This window comes from Macrotis lagotis, chromosome X (genome assembly GCF_037893015.1).
Source record: "Macrotis lagotis isolate mMagLag1 chromosome X, bilby.v1.9.chrom.fasta, whole genome shotgun sequence".
NCBI classification, from domain to species: domain Eukaryota; kingdom Metazoa; phylum Chordata; class Mammalia; order Peramelemorphia; family Peramelidae; genus Macrotis; species Macrotis lagotis.
The window spans coordinates 157,076,498-157,103,735 of NC_133666.1; the positions used below are offsets into that span (position 1 = coordinate 157,076,498).

The following is a 27,238-nucleotide window of genomic DNA, read 5'->3' on the forward strand; positions in this document are numbered from 1 at the left end:
CTGCCCAGTAGGTCATGGGAATAATGCTGCTGGATCACTAGTTGGCATCGTTTATGGTTGGAACTAGGACAGTATCTCATCTTCAAGCCTCTGACTTTCATTCTTGATTAATGAAAACATTATTGGCAAATGCTTTTGCTCTGGTCTGTCCTGCACTGGTCTAAGAATTTCACCTCTAGCAGCCCAATACGAATAGCCCTGGCCATCCCTCTTAATCATAGCCCCAGATCCAAAGTAAAACTGGGGTCCTATTCCATTATTCCTACCTGGGCTGGGGTATCCAGGTAACTTGGGTCTGTTTTGAACAATATGAATTTTTTCAATAACTTGTCAGAAAAAGTCAATACCAAGCCTAAAGGCTTCAGAGGGATGAAAATGCTCACTGGAAATACAGTGAAAAAAGAATCCAAAAGAATAAGGGGATGAGGGAATTGAGAACCATTACACTTACTGCCTCTTTAAGTTTACAGATTCGAATCAGGTACTAGGTGATCTTGGTGAATGGCTGTTTACATTTGTGCTGAAGGAATCAAAGTCAATAAATAAGATTTTCATCTACTTGCTCCAGAACTTTCTAACAATTTTTACTGATTCAAATCAGACCACTTGAGGGCAAGGAATATTATTTCTTATATTACTGGTATCTAGCACAGTGCCAAGCACAAAGAAAGTGTTTAATAATATTTTAAGACAGAACTGAATTTCAGATTTAAGACTCAAATTTAAGCACAGTAATCCTGTTATCTGGAAGGGGATTGTGATAACTTAAGTTTTCTCAATATAACTTAAATAGCAAGGTAAATGAAAAGAGAGTGGGGAAATGAAAGGTAAGTTATTACGACAAGGATGTCTGGTTTTGTCAGTATGAGAACTTCTTTCACAGAGGAAATTATAAATCTTTAACTTAGTAAAAAAGTTTTAACAGTCATCAAATCAGAGTTTCAGTGGCTTAAGAACACTGCTAGTGTCAGAGGCAATATCTGAACCATGGTCTTCCTGATTCCAAGCTCAGTACTTTCCTGCTTTGCAATGATGGATATGTATCCTTAAAAGAATACTTAAAAATAAACAAAGAAAAAGGCCAAACACACAGATCCTAAATTCCTCAAAGTACAATTACAAATGTTTCACGGTAGCATGAAGTGCTTCTTGATTTCTAAAATGCTATGGTAGGTTCCATCATGTTGGCTATGATAGTATTAAGTCTACATTCTGATGACCAACTTAGCCATCAGCCAAGTAAGCTATTAACATAGTTAAATATGAAAAAAAAACTCATTGCCCGCAGGTAATGCATTCTTTTGTCCTGGCAACTCATGAAAGACAATAAATATAAAAAAATGGCTCTTGGTTCTATATAGCTTCCTTCTACTCTTTTAAATGAAAAGGCAGACAGAATCACAAACTTTTTAGACTATTGATAAACTTAACAGTTGATACTCTATAATATAGTGAAATTTTGACTGACTAGATATAATAATGGAGGAACTGATTTTTATGAGTATAGATATTTTAGTTAAAAATAAAATCAGAAAGCAAAGGGCAGTAGCAGTTAAATGAAAAATTGTCTTATGAGTCATCCTTGAAGAAACAAAGATGAGAGTTGGTTTCATCAGACAATTATCCTTTTAATATCATGGAGATTAGGGGCGCAGTAACCCTGTTATCTGGAAAATCTGTACAAATTTTTTACTCTTCATCCTAGAGAAGACTGAATTTTTTTCTTCTAGGGGGGTGTTTATAGTAACTTATTGTAAAATTTATGCTGATATTGTACAATACTGTACATATATTTTATGTATTTCTTCTGAGTTTCTACGTTTTTCCTGTCATCTACTAGTCTTTGTGTGTTGCCTGAAGCTTCTGCAAATCTCCACCTGAAATTCTCATTTAATTTTTTTTTTAATCAAAATCCTATGGAAGTGTTAAACTGTATTTCTAAGTATAAAAAGAAACATCATATCTTGGGACACTTGAAATAAGCACATGTAAAAATGTTAAGTGTAACCCATGTGCTGATGATATCTGTTGTAGAGGATAAAGAATGTTACAAAGAACATAATAACTCCAAATTATTTAATGACTCTAATGTAAAGATGGAAAATATATTGGAAAATATGGCCCAGGGTAAAAAAATGCAATAGTTCAAAGGCTAAGCTCATAGACTACACAGAAGCCTTAAGACTACAAAGTCTACAAAGGTGAAAAGCTACAAATAGAGTATATTTATTACATAGAAGTATCATCAGGCTCAGATCATGTATTGGTTAATTTGGCTCAACTTTTTTTCTTTTTTTCTGTCTCCATTTCAAGGACTGAATCACAGGGTATAGTGGAAAGAGATATATTTGGAAATAAAGTATGAAAATAAACTGAAAAGAAACTAGATATGGTAAGGATCAAAAAGCACAAAAAATGAAATTATGAATATTTCTCAGAATCACAGAATTCCAGAGTTGGAAGAGGTCATCATTCATCTACAGTTCAGTACATACCCATATTTTAACAACTGTTAGAAAGAAGGTAATTTAAGATTCCCAGGGCCAAAAATTATTAGCAGAGAAGACAGACAGAAATTCACTTGATGTCAGAAACTTGATGGAGAATTCTAACACTTAGGAAGTGATGGAATGGAAATGATGATGGTGGTTGGGAGGTAGGCTTACCAATAAAGACCTAGGTTAAAACTGGAAAGTTACCTAAGCAAAAATTCATTAGGGAAGCTACTATCAAACAAAGGACTGATGATCTCAATCCCTACAGTGATCTACAAAGAATGTAAGATATTTACATTTTTTGACACAGTAAAGTGATATGTTATCTTAAAAGTACAAAATGGTCTTCCCAACAGAAGAGAGGGTAAAGGGATTTGAATAATGCCACTTATCATCAGATTTATTAGGGACAATGAAATAGAAAAACAAATAAAAAAATAAGGAATACTTCCATATGAAAATAAAGGAAAAGGATAAAAGAGGTGGTTGTGAATCACCATCCATGTCAGGATTTGGAGGCTAAAAAATTTAACTGAAAAGAGATAATTAAGTATTAATGAACATTTGTAAGCTAACAATTTGAGGATCATGCTGAAGTAGAGAACAGGACCCTCTGAAAAGGAAAGGCCTACTTGTTCTCCAAGGACAAACAATGCAGATTCATAGGCATTGACATGTGAGCAATAACCTCATAAAGGTCAGAGGGAAAAGATATGAATAATGAGTACTGATGGCTGGTAAATCTCAATTAGGGATATTGTGAAAATGATCTGTCAAATAGAAAATAATAACAAAAGGGTTCTCAGGTAGAATGTAACAGAATCAACCAAGTCTTCAAACTAGATGAGCATCCACTTTTTATGATTCAAGTAGACATTATCTAGGATGCACTGCTAAAAACCATCAATGAAGAATTTAGTAGCAAAGGAAGTACTTATCACAGCTGCAGAGATAATCAAAATGGTTTAAAATTGTAAAGATGTAAATTACCCCAAAATTATTTTATGGATCTAGGAAAAATAATAGCAATATTTATCGGGAAGAACAAAAGTTCAAGAATATCAAAGGAATTAATGAAAAAAAATGCCAAGGAAGGTAGCCTAGCCATACCAGATCTAAAACTAAATTATAAAACTACAACTATCAAAACTACTCAGTACTAAGAAATAGAGCGATGGAATAGATAAAGTTCACAAGACACAGTAGTAAATTACTATATTAATAAAGTGCTTGATAAACTCAAAGACTTCAACTTCTGTGAGGTTTTCCATAATGGAATAAACTAGAAAACAGTAGGGCAGAAACTAGGCACTGACCAATAATTCACACCCTATACCAAGATAAGGTCGAAATGGGTACATGATTTAGACATAAAGGATGATTCCATAAGCCAATCGGGACACACTGGAGAAGGGAGGAGTTTATGACCAAAAAAGAGATAGAGAACATTATATATGACCGTGCCATCTCTACCAATCATAGCTCTGAAATTTCTGTATGATTACAAACTCTATCTTTCTATCCAACCCCCCCTTAACTCACTCCTCAAAAACCTTTTCTCTAACTTACCTCAACTTTCATTAGTAGTGGGAATTTCCTAACCTTCAAATTCTCTGTATGAATGAAATAACATTCTCTGTTACATCCAAGACTCATCTACTAAAATAATTTTAAAGAGCTTGAAAGGGACTTTTAAGGGTTGAAAAGGTTGTAAGATCATTCTTTTTTTTTTTTTTGCAAGGCAAATGGGGTTAAGTGGCTTGCCCAAGGCCACACAGCTAGGTAATTATTAAGTGTCTGAGACTGGATTTGAACCCAGGTACTCCTGACTCCAGGGCCCGTGCTTTATCCACTGTGCCACCTAGCTGCCCCGTAAGATCATTCTTAAAAATATTCAAGATGAGTGGTTATGCAAAGTCCACCTGACCTCCAGAGACAGGATTACTTATTACTACCTGAGAAAAACCATTCTACTTTTAGACAACCTGGCATAATGGATAAAGAGCTGGCCTTAAAGGTCAACTATCCAAATTCTTTGATAGATGGAGAATCAAGGAAGGAATAAAGGAAGGAGACAAGCATTTATTAAATACTTACTATGTGTCAGGTTTTTGAAAAATATTATCTTATTTTTATTTTCACAACAACCATGGAAGTTGTATGCTTTTATTAACTCTATTTTACAGTTCAGAGAAAACTGACACCAGTGGATTAAATGATTTACCCAGGATCACAAAAATTAGCAAGTTTCTAGGACCAGATTTAACCTCAGGTCTTCCAGGTCCAGTGCTCAATCCATGAGTCATCTTGCTGGGAAGACCTGAGTTCAAGTTCTGCCACTGACACATCCTGTTTGTGTGACAGTAGGCAAGTCACTTAATATTTCTGAGAGTTAGGGAAGGCTCTAAGACTATAAGGTGCTGAGAAGATGCAGACTTACACTGGAAAAGGGCATTTATTCACCTGGGAGTTCCTATAATGCAGAAATGTCAATCTATATATCCCTATCCAAGGTTCCTTTTGATACTGAGGAATGATTACTCATGAAAATTATACTCATTCATCTTAATTCTGACCTTTAAAGCTAAGGAGAATAAATTTAAATCTTATTCCAATATTATAGTCTTTAAAATATCTATAAGGCCACAATCATGTCTCCTTTAAGTCTTCTTTAGGTTAAACCAATCTAGGCTTTACTTAAGTCACTTAAAATATCTAAATTTTATTTGGCACAAAGAAATTCTTCTCCCTTGCCACATTTGTAGACTGATTTAATATTTCAGGAGGTATGTAAGGTAAGTGCCAGGAATTGCAGTCTAAACAGAACATGCTAAACCAAAGAACATCTCAAATCTTGGCATGCTAATGAATCACTTAGATCAGAGTTTTTTGCCTTTTATTTTTTTTTACTTAGAGATTTCAAAACGATTTCTTAGTCATACCTGATATGTAAAGTTCCTGTCTTTGTATCAAAATCAAAGACATTTCTAAAAGGCATAGTTTTTATTGATAATTACTTTTTTCATGACTCTGAAGCTTTGGGACAACAACTTAAGCACTGGAAGTAACTATGAAGAAAGAACAAACCCTATTACATTATTTGACATTATTAAGCAGAATAAATATGAAAACAAAATATTATGTTTTATGAACTTTTTTCTATAAACATATCTGATCGTGGTAGTTACATCTACTCTGGCAATTTACATTATATTCCCTACCCCACTTCTGACCTGTTTTTTGTTCTTTTAAAGAGAAATCTTTCCTCTCTCCCTCCAAGAGACTCAAACTACCTAAATGACTGAATATGGAATTGTAGACTGTTCCTTTAATAACTTAGATTTCTTCCTTCTCCTTCAACCAGTTACCTACTGGGAAATGTCTCCAAATTTTATAAATTTGAATTAGTATGCAATAGTTATATGTGACTGTTATCATGTGTCTGTCATATGTTGTCATATGACAGTCCTATATTTAGGACAACAGTCTCATGTATTTGTGCTAGTTCTCTAATGAGCCTGGATCTAAGAAAGATAGTTGACTCAGATTTTTTTCCTTCATTTAACTACTTTCCTTCTTATATGAATTGTGTTAATTTTGTTCATGCAAGTTTTAAAATTTGCTGTAAATGAAATTTTCTATTTTATCTTTTGTCTCCCTCACTTAGCTAAGAATTTACTTCCAAAACAAACATGAAGAAGGCAAATGACTTGCTTTTCCTCTATTTTTTTTTTAAATTATATAACATTTAATAGGTCACATACCCATTTGAAGATTGTGTGCTACATGGATATATGTGGTCTCACTCTAATTTCTAACAAACTGCTTTCCAGCTTTTCCAGCAATTCCTGTCAAATGGTGAATTCTTTTTAATACACTAGATTTGCTAGATCAGCTCCAAGTTTTATGGTATAATTTGTGGTCTGGAAGTGCTTCATTTCTACTTGGTTTTGTCTAACTTTATAATTCTATATAAAATCATTTCTTAGTAGGTTTTATAATTTTATTTCTGCTTATTTATTTACATAATATCATACTTTAAAATGTTATAACTCAGTTAAAACTACTAAATTATTTGTTGTTTTTATTTAAGGAAAATTATTTAATTATATGGGAAGATTTATATGAATTGATTGCAAAATGAAATAAGCAGAAACAGAACAAAATACAGAGACTAAAAATGTAAATGGAAAGGAAAACAACAAAACTATAAAAACTAAATTTTATGCAATTATACTGATCAAGCTTGATTCCAAAATAGAAATATGAGACTATATCTCACATAATCTTGAACTTGGTTTATATGTTGACTCTTTTTAAAGACTGCTTCCCCCCCTTATAAAAAATTGTTACATGGTTCTCTAGAAAAGGGAGAAATATACTAGGAAATGTAACTGAAGTTTAAAAAAAGATAATAAAATCAATTTAAAAAGAAATTTTAAAAGAAATAGAGCAATGAAAATATTTGGTGAAAATGAAAAATATGATTAGAGTTCATGAATTTAAGTGCATAGGGAGAAATATGTTCCCATTTAACCTACAATTCAAGAGAACCCCATTTAAAGAAGCAATATTTTGCAACATCAGACACTCACTAATCTTACTGCTTTTCCCTTAGGCTTTTTGTCTTCCTGCATTCATTTCCAAAAAATATATGGTAATGTTTGCCTCCTCTGAGGCACATTATTTCAGTAGTAATAGTTGCTTCCAAAATTTGTGAAAGTAGCAGTCAAAAAGTTAAGGGCTCCTGGTGCTTTCACAGCCGGTAGGAAATGTCCTGCCAAAGACTCCAGCTTAAATTTCCAAAATTACAAAACTTTTAAAAAACACAAACAAAAAATGAAAAACAAAACTTAAAAAAAAAGCTCATGTGACACTACTTCCTTACCTCCCACTCTTAAATCCTGTTTACACATTCACAGGCCTTTGAACTAGGTTTATCTAGACTTAAGTAATACCAGCTTCAGTTTCTTCATTCAAATATTAGGTATGTGGTATGACTCAGTTAGTAGTAATGGTATTTTCTTCATTGCCAACAAGTGAATTTAGCCTTTGTTTAGTAGTGAGAAACATAGGAGGCTCAAAAAAAGTAGGAAAAATTGAAGTATGCTAATGAATTTAACTGCTGCAACCATTTTTGTTATTATACCTTTAATAAGAAAGTAAGTTTTGAGGGTCTTATAGCTTGTATGTCAACTACTCCTATAGAGAACAATAAAACCATGCTATCTTCATATTCTAAATGTGATTGCAATTTTTTATATTTTTTTAAGAATTTGACTTAACCCAGGTTTTGGACTGAAGATGAAGAAACTACTACATGCCAATAAGCAAATTGGAATTCCAGTGTGATGATCTGTTTCTGAATGCTGTTGCATGTGTAACACTTGAAAGCAGGGTATGCACTACTATCTTAAAATATCAAAATGATTTCCTGTTTATAGTTTTTAAAGTTCACAAGTTGAACAAAGTGGGCTATTAATCAGAATATGCTGCTCCTAATATGATAAAATGATAAAATTGCCCTGGCTTATATGACATTTAACTGGTAGTAGGGTATTGCCTTTGAGAAACAAAAGTACTTAACAGCAGCAATGAAAAGTGACAACTGAAAGTGATAGAATAGAAAGGAAAAAAATCTAAAACATCATTTTAGTCTTAGGCCTCATAGCACAAGGGCAAATAGTTAATGCCATCCCACAAACCATCACAAAATAGAAATATATAATGACAAAATATTAAAATCTCAATACTTGGTTATATTTCATACTTATTTCAATATATAATAACAAAATTTAAAAATATGATGGATAGATGTAGGAAAGGTGATTGGACCTGTTTTCATCAGGACAGGGAAACTACCTGAAAGAGGAAACTCCCTTTATCAATTGGGGTAAGAATTTTCTCTGAAACTAACTTCAAGTTTCAGAGAATTGCTCAGAGTACTGAGAGGTTAAGTGACCTGCTAAGACAGAGCCAATAGGTGTCTGGTGAAACCTGAACTAGGGTCTTATCGGTTCTCAGGATGACTTCCTATTCATTGTACCAGCAGGTTTCAAAATGTGATCTGAGGATCTCTGGGAATCTCTGAGGCACTTTCAAAGAGGTCTGTGACGTCAAAACTATTTTCAAAATAATATATCATTTGAATTTCTAATATGGAAACTAATGAGACATATATGTATATGTGTGCACATACACATAAATATATGTAATATGTATATGAATGAATGAGATGCACAGTTCTCTAGGGGAATTCACAATAACTTTTGTAGTTACTGTAAGTGAAAAGAGGTCCTGAGATCAAAAATTGCGATTCACTGAATGATGTCATCTTGTCTAGCAGAAACAAAAATAAAACTTCCTTTATTTAAGATTAATTATATTCAGGTTATTGTTTACTGAGAGATAAATATACAAAATTCTTTTAAAGTATCATAGTACTATCAGTAATAAAGGATTCAAAAGCTTATAGGAAATTCACTTATCTAAAGCATCTCATTTCCCCTTTAAAACAGATAACGATTTTACAGTGCTTAATAAATGATCTCAAGCTGATGGAGTTCAAAATGGCAGAGTAAAGGCAGAGACTTGCCAAAGCTCTCTCTGAAATTTCTTCAAAGTTTTTATCAAATATCTTTAAATAATGACTGAACACATTCTAAAGCAGCAAAACTCAAAAAATGGAGTCAAACAATTTTCCAACTCAAGGTAACATAGAAGGTCAGCAGGAAAGGTCTGTTGCATCAGGAGGAGAGAGTCCAGTTTAGCAAAAAAAAAAAAACAAAAAACAAAAACAGACAAAAATCTAGCACACTAGGAACAGGACTCAGGGCAACTTAATCAGTGGCAGCAGTGGCAGTTCCCAGACCTCTGCAGCTTAAGGAGGTTGGACAATGGATTAGAAGATTTACAGGGAGCCCTTTGTTGAACCAGGGGCTCAGGACTCTGTTGCATTACCTAAACCTGAATTTGGGTTACAGTCCTGGGTTTTAGTCCCAGTGTAAGGAAGAGAACTAGCACAGCAGGAGTATGCAGTCAAACAAAAGCAGAGATGCTGGTCACAGTTCTTAGGGTTGAAAAGAGTGCTTCTGTATTCTTTTTTACAAACTGGTACATAGTACTGGAGAGTAGTAAACACACTTCTCCCCTAAATCATGCCATCATGAAAGAGTTAAAAACTTATAGGGTCTCCCAAATCACTTTTGAAAACAGTTGCACAAAAAACTTGAAGCTTTAGACAGTGTGGCCTCCATTTGAGAAGCAGAGCTTCACTTTAATATAGACTTAAAAGTCAAGAAACAAGTTGGAAAATGAGGAAATGACAAAAAATATTCTGACTACAGAAAGTTACTATAGCGACAAGGAAGATCAAAACACATCCTCAGAAGACAACAAAAATCAAAATTCCTGAACCCAAAGCCTTCAAGAAAAATATGAAGGAATCTCAGGTCATGGAGGTCAAAAAGGATTTTAAAAATCAAGTAAGAGAAGTTGAGGAGAAACCTGGAAGAGAAATGAGAGTGATGCAAGAAAAGGATGAAAAGATAGCAACAGTTTAATAAAGGAGACGCAAAAAATACTGAAAAAAAAATAACACCTTAAAAAACAACAGGTTAAAAGATAAAAGAGACCAGAAATCCAATGAAGAGAAGAATGCATTAGAAAGTAGAACTGGTCAGATAGAAAAAAATAAAATTGCCCTGACATTCTAGAACAAAGTATAAAATAAAATTTAAAAATCCACTGCTCATCTCCTGAAAGAGAACCCAAAATGAAAACTACCAGAATATTTTGCTCAATGCCAGAGCTCCCAAATCAAGGAGAAAATACTGCATTCAGTGCAAAAAAAAAAAAAAAAAAACCCCAAAAAACCCAACCCCGGTTCAAATACTATGAACAAGATTTAACAGCTTTTACAATAAAGGAATATGATATTCCAGAGGGCAAATGAACTAGAACTAAAACCAAGAATCACTTATCCAGTAAAACTGAGTTTAATTCTTTGGAAGGAAAAAAAAAGTCAATTGAAAAGAGGATTTTCAAACATTCCTGATGAAAAGACCAAAGCTAAACAGAAAATTTGACTTTCAAATGCAAGACTCAAAAGAAACATAAAAATGTAAACAGGAAAGAGAAATCGTATTTCTACATGGGAAAATGATATTTATAACTTCTACAAACTTTTTTATTATGACAGTTAGAAGGTGAATACATAGATAGAAAAGCAGAGATATGCGTTGAATTTGGTGGTATTATCTAAAGAAAGAAAATTAAGAAGACTGCATTGGGAGAATGGGAAAGGAAGAGGCAGAATATCTGACACAAGAAGCTTGAAAGAGATTTTACAGTGGAGGGTATTAAGAAGAACAGATTGAAGTTAAACTTTTTGGGAATTTAAAATTGTGTTGTGATAGCAAACAATGAACAAATTGAGCTTTCAACTAATGTTTCAGTCTTTTGTTATCATGTTGTAAAGCTTTGTCATGTGAAAACCAGAGAATATACTGTTAATGGTGTCTGTCTGTCTGTCTGTCTGTCTGTCTGTCTGTCTGTCTGTCTGTCTGTCTGTCTCTCTCTCTCTCTCTCAGTCTTTTTGGCCCAGAAAGTTTGTGAAAAACTTTGTTTTCCTACCTTGTGTTTATGTAAGGGATTTTGTGTATCTCTGTGTGTGTGTGTGTGTGTGTGTGTGCGCGTGTGCGTGTGTGTCTGTGAGACCAAAGTAGTAAGAAAGTATCTATTTGAGATCTTGATCTATGTAACTGTAGCACTGCCTGGAGGTAAGACTTTAAGTTAGGGTTTTGAAATTATCATACGTATAAGATTAAATTCTTGGAGAATCTCAGTTTCTTTTTTGAAAATAGAAGCAGGGGCAGCTAGGTGGCGCAGTGGCTAGAGCACTGGCCAGAGCACTGGCCCTGGAATCAGGAGTACCTGAGTTCAAATCTGACCTCAGCCACTTAATAACTGCCTAGCTGTGTGACCTTGGACAAGTCATCATATCACCTTAAATAAATTAAAAAAAAAAGAAAATAGAAGTGTATCTGGGATAAGAGGTAAATAAGCTTGTAAAACAAAAATGTAAAACATATCAAGTTATAAGGTTAACCTTCATAGGAGAACTTTTCTGTTTTTTGTTTTCTTTTGTTTTAACAGTATAAGAAGTCATCAGGGAAACCTTGCTTCATGTAGGTTAATAAGTAAATGCTCAAGTCTAAAAATGTCAAGATTGCAAATTTCTCCCCGCCATGTCAATTGTAAACTCAGAAGAATAGTGTATAGGAAATTGAGAAAAATGGGGGAAAGGAGCATGTGAATTTTGGTCTGGTCAGAATTGGATCAAAGAGGGAATTTACATTCATTCAGTTGGGTGTAGAAATCTATTTTACCATATAGAAAAATGAGATGGAAAGGAGATAAGAAAAGGTAAGTGAGGAGACAACAGAAAGGCCAGTCTGGGGAAGGTAAAAATCAGAAGTAAAACACTTGAGAATGGTCAGGGTTAAAGGAGAGAGAAGGATAAACAGGAGAAAAATAGGATAGCGGGAAATACACAGTTGGTAATCATTACTATGAAAATTATTTTTTACAGTGAGTTTCTCTGATAAAGACTCTTTCTCAAACATATAAAAAAGCAAATAAAATTTATAGAAATGAGTCATTCCTCAATTGATAAATGGTCAATGGATAAGAACAGGAAGTTTTCTGACAAAGCAAGCAAAGCTATCTAGTCATGAAAAAAATGCTCTAAATCACTACTGATGAGAGAAATACAAATTAAAACAATTCTGAGCTACTACCTCAGACCTGTCAGATTGACTAATATGGCAGAAAAGGAAAACGACAAAGGCTGAAGGGGATGATGTGGTATATACTGCATCAAACAAGCTGAAACTATACCCAAAGGGCTAAAAATACAAGTGATATCACTACCAGGTCTGTATTCCAAAATATTTATAATATTTAAAATATTTATAATAGTATTTTTAGTGGTGGCAAAGAATTGGAAATTGAGGGGATGTCCATCAATTGGGGAATAGCTGGACAAGTTATTTTATATGATTGTGATGGAATACTATTGTACTTTAAGAAATGATGAACAGAATGTTCTCAGAAAAACCTGAATGGACTTACATGAACTGATGGCAAAGAGAAATGAACAGAATCAAAGCAATATTGTAACTTTGTTATTCTCAGGAATACAATTATTAGGGGAGACCCCAAGAGACTTGCAGAGGAAACCCAGAGGGGCTCTAGTGATCCCTGGTCCAGAGGCAATTTTTGTGAGAAAATTCACGAAGACACAAAGGAATCTGCTGCAGTCAAGTATTTATTGATGCAGAAAAGCAAAATCCTGAGTCAAGGAATGGGATATCACTTATTGACTATTTGGCGGGAGGGCGAGTTTTAAAGTAAAAATCCTGGTCTTTAGCCAGATAGTCATATGCTTAGGGGGATTTCCATGACCAAGTTTTCCAAGAACAGAGGGAGGGCTTAAAGAAGTGGCCACCAGGTGTTATAGACAAGAAAGAAAAGGTTATGTTCTGTCCAAGGTTTTCTCATGTATAGTATTCCAGAGAAGGAGGAAGGATAGGTTGGGGAGACAGTCTCCTTTACTGAGGTCAGACTGCAAATGCATGCTTATGTCAATACCTTTTTTTATAGGCCCCCATTTTTTTATATAAAGCTCAAGTTAATGTACTGCAATTTCACAGTTAATCCTATCACAATGATCCAAAATAATTCTTAAGACCTAAGATGAAAGAAATTGTCTATACCAGACAAAGAACTGGTAGAGCCTGAACACAGATCAAAGACAATTTATTTTTTTGTCTGTTTTCTTTCACAGAATGACTTAGATGGAAATGTGTTCTGCATGACTACATATGTGTAACTTGTCAAATTGCTTACCTTCTCAATGAAGGAGGGGAAGAGAGGGAGCTAGCGAATTTGAAACTCAAAACTTGAAAAAAATATTTAAATTGTTTTAACATATCATTAGGAAAAATAATAGTTCTTTTTATATACACATACCAAAAAATATCACATAAACAAAAATAAATGATCTCTTCTATTGTACTAAATGGTTCCCTCATATGATTAAAAAATTAAGAGATCTCAAATATATATTCTGTACACTTTGATTTTCAGTAGAAAGATTAGGGCCACTCTGTATTCAAAGTTTCAATGACAAAGAATAATGTTCTAGTTCAAAGAGATGTAGTCCAGTGGTGTTAAACTTCTAAACCATACATAAATTTCTGTGGGTCATAGACTGAATTAATTTTTAAATGTATTATTATTTATGGCGCATTAAATTTTTATTTATTTTGTTTAAAATCTCCTGCTCGCATTTTAATCTGGCGAGAGCTGAACTTGGAAGTGCTGTGGACCAAGTACAGCTCAGGCTAAGTGTCTCAGGACCCTAGACTACTAAATAATACATAACATTGTTTAAAAAGCAGGAAATAAAAGTCAGTAAAACAATAACAACAACAACAACAAAACTCACTATATCCTAATCTAGGCAAATATGATTAGCATGACTGAAAAAAATGGAATTTATTTTATATGCCAAATCCCTTATTTTACATATGTGGGGAAAAAAGGCCTAAAAAAGTTAAGTGATTGGTCATAATGTAAGGATAGTAACTCATTATAGAATCTTGGTGAGTTGTCTTGGGCACAATATTAGAGGTGAGGCTTGAATCTAGGTCATCTGGGCTTGGAGGACTGATGGCTCTTCATCCAGCAGGTTTTGTCATCTTTTTAAAGTGCCAAGAATTTTAACCATTTTCTACAATTTGCTGACTACAACAAGTAGTCACCCAAGAAGAATAATGATATTAAAAAGATGAGTTTTTAATAGCATGGGTAGTCAGGGGAATTATTTAAAGCACTACACATTTTCCCTTACATTATTCAATTCCATCTCCTCTTCCTATTTACATGTTCCCAGTTCATAATCCAAGATAAATGGGCTGTCCATCCAATTTCATGACACAATCTGTTTTTCCTCTGTTGGGGATATGGAGAACTCACTGGTGTGTACCAATACTCTATGTAATGAGAACAATGTCTCCTGAAAACAGAAAAGACCTTTAGAACTTTTCCATAAACGGGGAATATCTGTGCTGTTTGTCCTGTGCAGATAAAATTTTATACATGACACTGATCAACATCTCTGGAAAGTTACATATATTCCTTTTTTATGCTTTGCTTGATAATATTAATAAGAACATAACAGATGATATGCATCAGTGGAAAAAGTTTACATACCTTAAGGTCCACAACAATGAAATAATAGGTGTGTATTCTTCCACTTCCAAAATTTGTAAACATAAGGTGAGGAAAAGGAAGAATTATAACCTTATGATGAATATAATTATAGTTCTCATGAATAAATAAGAATGGAGTTTTCTTTTCCACAGCAGTCTTAAACTTCATGGATTCTGATTTTCCATAGTGATTCAGCAATCATACTACTTGGAACCATGATATAGGGATAACTATTTAATCCTTCGTGGCAACCAAGTTGCCACTGATTCCAGGAAGTAGTAGTGACCTGCTTAACTTGGATCACACAAAACATTTTACCAATTCTGCACTTGTATTTTATTTAGTAATTATTTGTGACTGTCACACACACACACACACACACACACACACACACACACACACACACACACAAAATAGTTAGGAAAAGAATAATGAAGACAGTGACCATGTTTTATCTAATTTTGTCTTGTACAACCCCTGTACCATAGTAACACTTAACCTTAGTTAATTTAGTTAACTTAATCACAGTTAATTTAGTTTAACAGTACAGCTCTCTGCACCTGAAAAACTAAAGTTTGTCAGTTTTGTAGAGTATGTTTCTCCTACAGCTGCTGATATGTGTAATTTTACCACAGAAACTTTCTAAATAATTTTAGGAATTATTAGAGTACTCTGAACAGGTTGGCAATTTTTTTTAAAAAAAGGTCATGATAATTATAGGAAAGATGAATTCAAATTTGGCCTCAAACACTAGATGTTTGAATCTGGGCAAGTCATTAGAAATAGTCTCATGTATGAAGAATATAGATAAGTATTGAAAAACTTACTGGATGAAGAGGAAAATATGTAGACTGAGAAAAACAATATAAAAGATCACTGTAACAATGTAAACAACAAACCAGAAAGTGAATGCTACAGAATTATAATGACTAGAACTGGCTGACTCTGGAGAAGAAATAAGAAAAATGTATCTCCCTTCCTTCATTGTAGAAGAGAGAGGGCTTTGGGTATGAGATATTGCTATATATAGATAATATATATAATAGATATGATGGTTAATTCTATTAAGTTTTCCTCTTTTCTTTTTTAAATCTTTGCTCCAAGAGAATGCACAGGATAAGTAAAGAGTTAGAAATTAATGTGATATAAAGACAAAAATTATCAATAAAAAATTAATTTCCCTTTTAAAATTCTGTTCTTCTCCTGATTTTCTCCATGCTATTTTAAACACTGACAATGGCTAAGCAATCACATTTATCAATCTTTCAGTATCTTTGGATGTAAGTTTATCTTGGTTTGCTGCCTTAAACTCAATACAGGGATGCAGAGTGCATTCTTCCTATCACCCCACTTATCTTGGATTTTAATTCCTTATTTTATTCTACCTTTCTTTCATATCTAAAAAAATATTCTTCTGGCAGGAAAAAAAAGAGAAGCAAAGATAAAGATTCAGTCATAATGACTTCTGTTTCTTATTATAATTCCAACATCCACCTGATGCAGCAGTACTATCTTCTATTCAACCCCCCCCCCTTCAAATAAAGCTCTAAAGTAGTGCTATCATAACCCCTTCCTCTCCAGGCAAATTAGGCTAGCTTTTCCTTAAAAGGTATCAAGACATTCTTTGAGACTTGGCTGGTTCAGGGTTCTTAAGATTGTTAAAGTCACTTCCTCACAGCCAACAAAACCAGCCTCAGGAGGTTCCAGAGGTACCTTAAGGTTTTGGCTGGTGGATCCCTGATGGGTAATGAATGGGCAAAGGAGCTTTGCAGAATCAACAAGAGGTATCTCTGATGGCTATCTTTATTGAATATTCCAACACCCTTCCTGTAAGGCTAAATAAAGTTTATTGTTGCTGTTAATTGCTGAGTAACTTACAATATCTCATTTTGTTCATAACTTAAACTATTGGGGAACTGGCCTAAGTAGGGCCCAGTTCAGAACAGAACTTGTTTTGATGCTGACTCAGCTCCTTCTGTTCTCTAAAGTTTTTGATATTTTAAAGGAACTGGAGCACATTTTATTCAACTATATTTATGTCTTTTAAGATCAGTTTTATTGTGAAATGAATCATCAAGAAACATTTTGATAGACAAAGAACAAAATGAAATATATAAAACTGTGAACTTGTCTAATCTCTATTCCTATCATAACTTCTAAGACAAAGTGGGGCTTTTCCTCATGTTTAGAAACAACCATAATAACCAGTTCTTTTTTTGCTAGTCAGAATGAGATGCAAATTAAAAATTCCTAGTGTTGGTTCCTCTTCTTCTTAAATGATAAAGCAAATCAAGAAATTATTAATTAGTCTGCTTTAGAGGGAGGGGGAGAAAGGGAGGGGGGGAGAGAGAGAGAGAGAGAGAGAGAGAGAGAGAGAGAGAGAGAGAAAGAGAGAAGGAGGGAGAGAGAGAGAGAGGAGAGGGAGAGGGGGAGGGAGGGGGAGAGAGAGAGAGAGAGAGAGAGATTGAGAGAGAATCTAGAGAAAATGTTTGGATAACTGAATTCTCCATTCCAAGTTAATGATCTATCATTTCTTGATCTCAACTATTTTGCTCTTTGTCTCCATGGGTCTACAGTATTTTCTGATAATAGTAATGTTAATAAATGAACTCAAAGGTCTATACTGCTGGAGTCACAGAAACATAGAGTCCCTAACTATATAGCATCAGAGATACATGAAAACCTATACTCTTGGAGATGAGAAGCACTGCGACATATTCATTATTTTGATGTTGTTTAGTCATTTCAATAAACTTCAATAAACTTCAAATAAACTTCAAAGAAGTTTATTTCAAACAAAAACTTCAAAGAAGTTTATTTCAATAAACTTTAAAGAAGTTGGAATAGTTTGCCATTTCCTCCTCCAGTTCATTTTAAAGATATAGAAACAGGCAAACTAGTTTAACTGACTTGCTCAGGGTCAAACAGTTACAAAGTGACTGAGTACAAATTTGAATTCAGATCTTCCTCACTCCAGGTCCAGCTCTCTATCGACTACTCTTCCTGGCGTCTATCTTTCTTACTGTTCAGTATTTACTCTCAGAAAACCAATCTTCCTGCTTCCTTAGTGACTGAGAAATTGCAACAATTTCCTACATCACAGATCCCTTAAAGGTGAGACCCCCATTAGAATTTACCATGAAAAATTATTAGAATTTCCTAACAGCCAAGAACTCCCACCTTCTCCTCTCCTAAACCCTGTGATTAAGAGTCAACAACGACTAACAAAGAGCAAAATACTTTTACCTGTTTCTATTTCCCCAATCTCCAGTTTCCATCTACCTTAGCTTTACTAATCTACACAGTGAGACTGCTAGGTGGCACAGTGGAAGATCAAGTTCAAATCTGGTTTTAGACACTAGCTTTGTGACCCTGTGTAACCTCAATCCCATTTGCCTCTCAGTTTCTTAATGTGTAAGATGAACTGGAGAAGGAAATGGCAAGCCCCTTCAGTATCTTTGCTAAGAAAGCTTTGAATGGGGTCATGAAGACACATCTGAAAGGAAAGAATGACAAAACCTACCCTGCTCTCTGAAACCCTATTCTATTGTACGTAAATTTTTCTTTGCTCTAGATCTGTTATTCATGCTCATAGAAACTTGGTTCCCTTACATTCCTGGCCTATTTTCTAGTCATTTCTTATAGATAGGCATAACAAGAAGTATAGTCTTTATTTCTTGCTGCCACTTCCTGACTCTCTCATGGTACCATTATTGAATCATCTGTCCTCTGAGGTTCATTCATCCATCTATGTCACTTGGTTCAGATCTTATTGAAATCATCTACTGGACTCCAGGTCATTCACCCTACTTCTGATCTGACCTCATACCAGAAACTTCAATATTCTTTGTTTCTGACCCCTTACTCTAACCTTCAGGTTCATGAATTTTCTTATCACTCTTACCACTCAAGACTTGCACTTTTAGTTTTACTGCACCTCTGTCACTTCAAAAGATAGTCATATCTTCTAAATCATTCTGTTATCTCTAACTGTGCTTCCATCAGTGTATATGGCACATTGAAATTCTTCTTAATTTACAACATTTTATTCACTCATCATTTCTTCTACCTTCTATTCTTTATTTCCCTGCTTAAGATTATGGATCAGATATGCCAAAGCAACTACCACCACCATGGCATCCATACACCCTCATACCCTAATGGAGAAAGCCTATTGTGGAGAAGTGACTCACCTTCCCTCCCACTACAAGCAACAAATGTGGATTCAATAGGATTCAACAACTTGTGCCATTAAATAAGAACCCTGCTTGTGGTCACTTCTAGCTCCTATCCATCCATCTATCTATCTAGATATCTATCTATCTATCTATCTATCTATCTATCTATCTATCTATCTATCTATCTTTTAGGTTTTTGCAAGGCAAATGGGGTTAAGTGGCTTGCCCAAGGCCACACAGCTAGGTAATGATTAAGTGTCTGACACTGTATTTGAACCCAGGTACTCCTGACTCCAGGGCCGGTGCTTTATCCACTGCGCCACCTAGCTGCCCCAACCACTGGTCCTATTTAAAACCCCAGCATTCACAGCCATCATCCAGGAAAGTAACTCCCATGGAGAAGGGGCCAGTCATTCCCACCAAATGTCAATCAACTGCCCCTCACAGGACAGGCAAGTCAGCCTTGCTGAAGCAGCAAAGCAAGGCATTCTAAGGCTGAATGAGGAGGTAGTATGTGCTAGGTAAGCTTTAATCATCATCACATTGTCTGCCATCTTGCCCTCAAACTGATGGAGACAGGACCCTGAAATCCAAGACACTTGATAACTACAATGCTTCCAGACTAATGCTCCTGTGGAAATACAGTTTAATAACTGTTTCTTTAGGAGCTATAGATACAGCTACTGAAGACCTAGAAAATAAAACATCAAGGTGCTTGGTACTGTTAAAATTGCTGAATATCTGAAACTTCCATGATTTTATTTCTAGTAATTACTTCAAAGAAAAAGTATCACCATTTACTTTGTCACTGAAATGCAGGGATCAAAAGAACTTTATGACTTTGCAGCTAAATCCTTACAAATATGGGCTATCTTCCCTATTAGACTGTAAGTCCTTTGAGAGCAAGAGTTGTCTCAGTTTTCTAGTTGTATATCAAGCATTTTACCTATGGTAAAGTGCTAAACAATGATGAAAAAAATTTTTATTCCTGCTATTTCCGGTGACTCTATTCCTTCATGTTTTCTCAATTCATTGAACTAGTTTCAAAGGAACAGCTTCTTGTCAAGAATATAGCAATAACTTTCAAATTAGTTTTCCTGTCTCAGTATCTAATCTCTTCCATTTCCAATTCTTCTTAGACATAACTATCAAAGTGAACTTCTCCTGAGTTCTGTCACTTCCCTTTCTTTTATTTTTAATGGAAAAACAACTACATCTTTATTTTCACTAACCTCTAATTGAAATTTAGCATTTTCTGCAATTAGGGATTTTAAAGCAAAACATTGTTCTGAGAAGGAAACTCTCACACACACAAATGCATAGACAAGACAAACATACAAACCCTGAACTGGTACAATAAAAGCTTTTGGTCAGCAGAGTTCAAAATGATCAACCAAGCCCAGTCTTCTCATTTCCCCAACAAATAAATATTTCATTTTAAGTTAAAAATAAATTTCAAATAGTATAATGGAAAAGTTTTAAAAGTCTTAAAAATTACCTAAAAAATTATTGTTCATATGATTAAACTCTCTAAACTTGATTGATGTAGCCATCATTAGACACAAGCTATGGTATAAAAATAACATAAACCAATTTATACTCCCTTTTAAATGAGGCTACTCAACCTTCTTTTTGGGTGAATTCCAAATCTCTGACCTTCATTTTTCAGGCATGACTTCCCTTTCTTAAATATAGTCAGTGGTTCCCTTTTGCCTAACCTGATATTTAAAGCTCTACTCAAACTAGTTCCACTTAACTTTTTTCTTGGAAATATTTTTAATTTTCCCTTCAATACTCAACTCAAATGCCATCTCTCACATTCTAATCTCATGGATCTAGATTCACTAGTTGCTAGTATTATCTCCCTTTTGAAAAATTACTTTGAATTTACCTATGTACATACTATATCCCTCCCATATCTTAGCATGAATGTAAGCTTCCTTTGGAGAGAAGATCCTTTTGTGCTTCCTTTGCATTAGGTACCTATTATTTGTTAAACTAATTCATAATTTCTGTTATTATCTACTTACTATACTTTATTTCTTTAATTCCTAAATTCTATCACATGAAAATATCTTAATATACATTGATAATTCTACTGTCATTTAAATTTTGTGTGCCTTCTAAAAAAAATATTACTTCCAGAAACACATTCCAGCCATTTCTATCCTACCAAGTCTAAGTAATACTTAGGATATCAAATTTATCTCTTTACAAGGGGCGGGGAGAGGGAGGGAGGGAGGGAGGGAGGGAGAGAGAGAGAGAGAGAGAGAGAGAGAGAGAGAGAGAGAGAGAGAGAGAGAGATAGAGCGCTTTTAGTTCCCTATTCAATCTTGTTTCAGCTGAGGTCATATATGACTTGGTTTATGGATTTGTTCACTATGAATGCAGGACAGCTCAATTATGGAGGCTTGGGTCATAGTTATCATATATGGCCAGTTTTCTCACCTTCTCCCTTTCTTTTCAGAGTAAAACAATTGTTTTAAAGTGAAAGAGAATAGGTTTTGAGCAAAATCAGTGTGTTTTCCCTGTGAGGTAGTGACAACTGTTTCAGATTAGTGTGGAGAGGGGGTTCAGTCAGGACTAATATACTTGCTAGAATTCACTGTTAAACTTTCAATGTGAGCATCTATACCTCAGAAGTGAGCAATCACTGTAAACCAGGACCTGATACACTGTTTCACTGATCTAGACTTAAGAAAGTGCTAACAATGCATTGAAAAGTACCTGTAACCCAAAGAGTCCAACTTTGGGGATAAAAACTCTCTCTTCCATAAAACGGTTGGGAAAATTGGAAGTTAGTATGGCAGAAACTTGGTTTAGACCAACTCTCACACCCTATACCAAAATAAAATCAAAATGGATACAGGATTTAGACATAAAAAATATTATAAGCAAACTAAGAGATCAAGGCATAGTTTACCTGTCAGATCTATGGAAAGGGAAGCAGTTTATGACCAGGGAATAGATGGAGAATATCATTAAAAACCAACTAGATAATTTTGGTTACATTAAATTAAAAAGCTTTTGCGCAGACAAAAACACTGTAACCAAGATCAAAAGAAATGTAGTAAATTGGGAAACAATTTTTGCAACTAGTATTTCTCACAAAGGACTCATTTCTAAAATATACAGAGAATGGAGTCAAATTTAAAAAAAGCCATTCCCCAATTGACACATGGTCAAAGGATATGCAAAGGCAATATGAGGAAATCAAAGTGATCCACAGTTATATGAAAAACTGCTCTAAATCACTATTATTAGGGAAATGCAAATTAAACTATCTCTGAGGTACCACTTCACACCTCTCAGACTGGCCAATATGATCAGAAAGGGCAATGGTCAATGTTGGAAGGGATGTGGGAAATCTGGGACACTAATACATTGATGGTGGAGCTGTAAACTCACCCAACCTTTCTGAAGAGGAATTTGGAATTATGCCCAAAGGGCAATAAAAATGTGCATACTCTTTGATCTAGCAATACCACTACTGGGTCTATACCCTGAAGAGATCATGAAAAAGGGTAAAAACATCACTTGTACTTACTGTACTCTGTTTGTGGTGGCAAACAATTGGAAATTGAGAGAATGACCATCAATTGGGGAATGGTTCAACAAATTGTAGTATATGTACATTATGGAACACTATTGTTCTATTAGAAACCAGGGGGGATGGGAATTCAGGGAAGCCTGGAAAGATTTGCAAGAAATGATCTTTAGCAAGATGAACACAACCAGAAGAACACTGTATACCCTAACAGCAGCATGGGGGAATGATCAACCTTAATGGACTTGCTCACTCCATCAGTGCAACAATCAGGCACAATTTAGGGGTATCTGTGATGAAGAATACCATCCATATCCAGAGAAAGAATTGTGGATTTTAAACAAAGACCAAAGACTATTACCTTTAATTAAAAAAATGTTATCTTATTATATAATTTTGCTATCTCTTATATTTCATTTTTTTCCCTTTAAGGATATGACTTCTCTCTCATCACATTCAACTTAGATCAATGTATACCAATGTGAAGACTAACAGATTGCCTTCTGTTGGTGGGGGGTGAGGGATGCAAGATCAGGAGAAAATCGCAAAATTCAAAGTAAATAAATAAATTTTAAGAAAAAGAAAGAGGGGTGGCTAGGTGGCATAGTGGATAAAGCACCGGCCTTGGAGTCAGGAGTACCTGGGTTCAAATCTGGTCTCAGACACTTAATAATTACCTAGCTGTGTGGCCTTGGGCAAGCCACTTAACCCCATTTACCTTGCAAAAATCTAAAAAAAAAAGTGCCTGTATTTGTGTCTTCTTGTTTCAAAATCGTCCAGCACACCCCTGTATTGTTCTAGAAATGTTGTCTGAGTTCAGGAGGAATACAAGAGAAGGCTCAGGGAATGAAGTCACCACCAGAGTGGAGGTCTGGAGATTGTAGGTTAAAAATAATAACTGGCATTTATATAGTGCTTTAAGGTTTGCCAGATACTTTACATTCAATGATCCAATCTGAAGCCTCACAATATTCCAGGGTGGAGAGCTGGTGAAGTTTTGGTAAATACAAAACTGAAAGTGCAGGACAGAAAAAAATGATTATTTGAGGCAGAGTGTGGGGTGTATTTTCCATCATAATAGGTTAAGCAAGAGGGAGAAACAGGGTACCAATATGTGATTGCTTTATTCAAGTTCTTTGTTATCTACTTCAATTACCAGAAGCAGAGGAGAAGGAAATATATCATTATGTTTGGAAGTTCCAGCAAGCAGATGAATAAATCTTGATGTAAAAGGGAATATTCCTCCCCCCTCCAGATTATGTGAGCAGTAAAAAAGTATGTAAAGAATGGGGAAGTCATAAGATGCTAATTCCAGATTTTCACTCTTCTCTAAAGTTGATTCTTTCATTAGTTCTTTTTAATAAACACATCTATCAACTCACCCCTTTTTCCATCAAAAGCTAAACTGTTCTTTAATCAAGTCTAATAATAAGCTCACTTTTACAGTGGCAACTGGAAAAAGGAAAGTAAGACAAATAAATATGCAATATCAAAACTTGTTGACAGTGACTTTAAGGAAAAATAGAGGCAAAAAGGGATTCTTTCACTCTCTAAATAACTTTGATATCCCCAAGGTAGAAGGCATAAAAACTAGGAAAGAAAAAGATCATGCTTTGGAGAGAGCTACACCATTCACAAAACATCCAGAAATACCTTATTTACTAAACTGATAGCTAATGCTACTAAACTGGAGAAGAATCTTCATATTTTGGAGTGTCAAGGCCCAGATGCCTTCATAGCAGGGCATTAAGGGATCTAGAAAGATTTCCTGAATATAAGGAGTATTTAAAGTACTAACCTACACTCAATCATTACCCCAGTATAAAGTTGGAATGTAAATTTCCAATATTATCACAAAGTTTCATAAGTCATTACATTATCAATGTACTCAAGTTAAGTATTGTTTCAAACTAAAAGACTAAAGGGCAAAATTTTATAAATTATACAACCTATAAAATCAGAACATTATAATTTTATGACAAAAACTGGTACATTTTTCTCAGTCAGAAAAAGGCCACTTCTATTTCTAAAAAATAGATTAAATTTTCTTCACAAGAAAATCATAATTAAATAAAGCATCCTATTATCATAGTACAGGATGATTTCTACAGGCAAGATAATAAAAAATGTGGCATTGTCAAGGAAAAAAATCTTCTGGAAAGGAGGAATAAGTAGAAGAAGTCTTTCTGTAAATTTAATTGAAATGGTTTCTACATTATCTCATTTCTTTAATACTCTCACTTTTAGGACCTATCAGACATATATTTGAGAAGATTATTCAGTTAGGAAAATTGTTCCCTGAATTGATTTTCTTTTTTTTTTAATTGATTTTTTTTAAGGAAAAAAAAGTCAAATTAATAGTGACATGTGAATGAAAGAATAGTTTACATAAACATCTTAAAAACTTAAATTATCAATAGATCCAAGTTATCTCTAACAATGAAAAGTAAGGTATAACAAACTCAACTTTGAATAGATTTACAAGCACTGAAAATTCTAAATATAAAGGTAAATAGTTACATAGGAAAGAAGGTATTACTCTTAGTATACTTGTAGTATCTTTCATTCCTAAATCTGTCCACATTTAACATACTGCACTCTTTCCCAGAAAAATAAGCAAAGCAATTATATAGTATTTCAAAGCCTCTGAATAATTTAAGACTGTAAAAATGACTATTCAGTAGAAATTATAGGGATAATTTAGACAGGCAATGTAATTTGGTTAGAACTTTGGTTACACAGACACACACACCCCCGTTTTCTACAATGCCCAGTGTATTTTAACCCACTAAGATTAATGTTATGTATAATAGAACTCAACAGGCCAATTAAAACCAGGGAGCACATATTAAGTAATTTTACTTGAATGGTTGCTCAAAGAAGTATTTCAAGAATAACTATCAAGTATTTTCTTAATTTAAAAAAACCTCTTTCTCGAATATATTTTATCTATTCCTTTGCTATTTTAAAAGTTTTTATTCCATAACTGTTTTTACCGTATCTTATCCCCAAGTACTGTCTGCTGAACCCTTTCTTTAAAAAAAAAAAATTAAAGCAAAATCAACACTACATTTGATAACTATGTAGTTGTGGATTATATTGATAATTTACCCAAACAACTAATCATATATTTTTCTTTTTAGCTATTTTTTATTTTACAAAGATGAAAGTGAAAAATCATAGAATAACATTGAAATGATACTAGGCTTGTAAATGAGGAAAACCTCATTTCAAATTCTGTCTCTAGCAAACCCTAAGCAAATCATTTAACCTCTATGTGCCTGAGATCACCCCCTATAAATTTTCTATCAAATCAGAGGCAAGTTAAATCTATTAAATTCCAGAGCAAATTCCCATATGGGGAATTCCATAAATCTGCAGATAAAGAAGGAAATAATTTAGAGAACAGTTGATTATTTGTGAATAAAAGGAAAGAAAATTATGAGTTCTCTTAATTTTCTACTCAACTTCAAATTCCAACCTTTGAAATTCAATATTCTTCCATGCATATAAAATATACCTTATAATTAAGATGATTGCTGTTACCAAATGCTGTTTTAAGTTTGTAATGAAAGTTTCCTAGACATTTGATGGTATGTTATTTAGAAAATGAGAGTTCTACAACTTAAAGAATGAAAAGAAACTGAAAATTATGCCAGCAAAGAGTACAACTGAGGGGACAAGGGGCAGTCAGGGTTCTTGTTAAGGCAATTACAGCTTCCATTGACTACTGAATTGAAAATACTGGTGTCACCATACATATATATATTGAGTTGGCAATGAACAAAATATGATGTTAAAAATCAACATCTTTATCAACATTCCTAAAAACATGGCTATACTAACTCTGGTGCTTGTACTTATCATAGTACAAGCTAGTGGCATGAAACTTTGTTAACCATGTGTGTTTAGTTTAGCAGGTCTACAACTCAAACTATTTTAACAAGTTGATCTTTACAGTAATTCAAGTAAGTCACTAAAAAGTATCTATGAAAATTTCAAATTAGTAATAGCATAAGGGGAAAAAACTAAAACTGTAAAATCAATTCACATTATTACCTTCATGGCATGAATTTCCTCAAGTAATCGTTGTATTCGCCTTTGATTTTTTGATACTATATCTTCAGTACCCCTGTAGAAAATACATCATTTTAGATTTAAAAAAATAAGTCATTCATAGCAGATATATATATATATTTACTAAAACATGAGAAATTCTGTTAAGTTAAAACTACAATAAATCTTTGATTTATGCAATCACCAGTCAATGACCTACATTCTCTGTTTCCATATCCTCTTTTTTTAATGGAAATTTCCCTACTGAATTTTCTCACAAAGACATGAGAATTATAAAGAAAAGAAAAAAAAAACTATTGTTTTATATGAATTCTGGTAATACTTTCAATAACTGGTAAATTATTAATTGGTAATATAATGCTGTTTCTTCATATACAAAATGGTTGTAACACATATCTACCTGCATTTCTTAGAATTGTAAATAAAGCATTCTTATATATTCTTAAAAATTACAGAATGTAAAATATCATTAGGACATTTTTTCTTTTTTTTAAAAATGTTTCAGGGAACAGTCAGGTTAGCATTTTACATACATATTTTGTTAAACGTGCTTACAAATTAGGAATGTGGGGCATGAGGAATTAGGATTAGGGGAAAGAGATAATTTTTTAAAAAATTTTCCATCAGATTCTGAAGGGTTGTTTTTTTCCTGTGTGTTTTGT

At 33.9% G+C, this 27,238-nt stretch overlaps 1 protein-coding gene across 1 annotated transcript in view; it reads right to left on the reverse strand.

The window, feature by feature from the left end:
- SRFBP1 (serum response factor binding protein 1) overlaps positions 1 to 27,238 on the reverse strand; it is an 84,175-nt gene that overhangs the window by 29,065 nt on the left and 27,872 nt on the right. Inside the window, exon 3 of the mRNA XM_074204688.1 lies at positions 26,559 to 26,631. Coding sequence (XP_074060789.1) covers positions 26,559 to 26,631 — 73 coding nt within the window. The remainder of the gene's footprint in view (positions 1 to 26,558; positions 26,632 to 27,238) is intronic.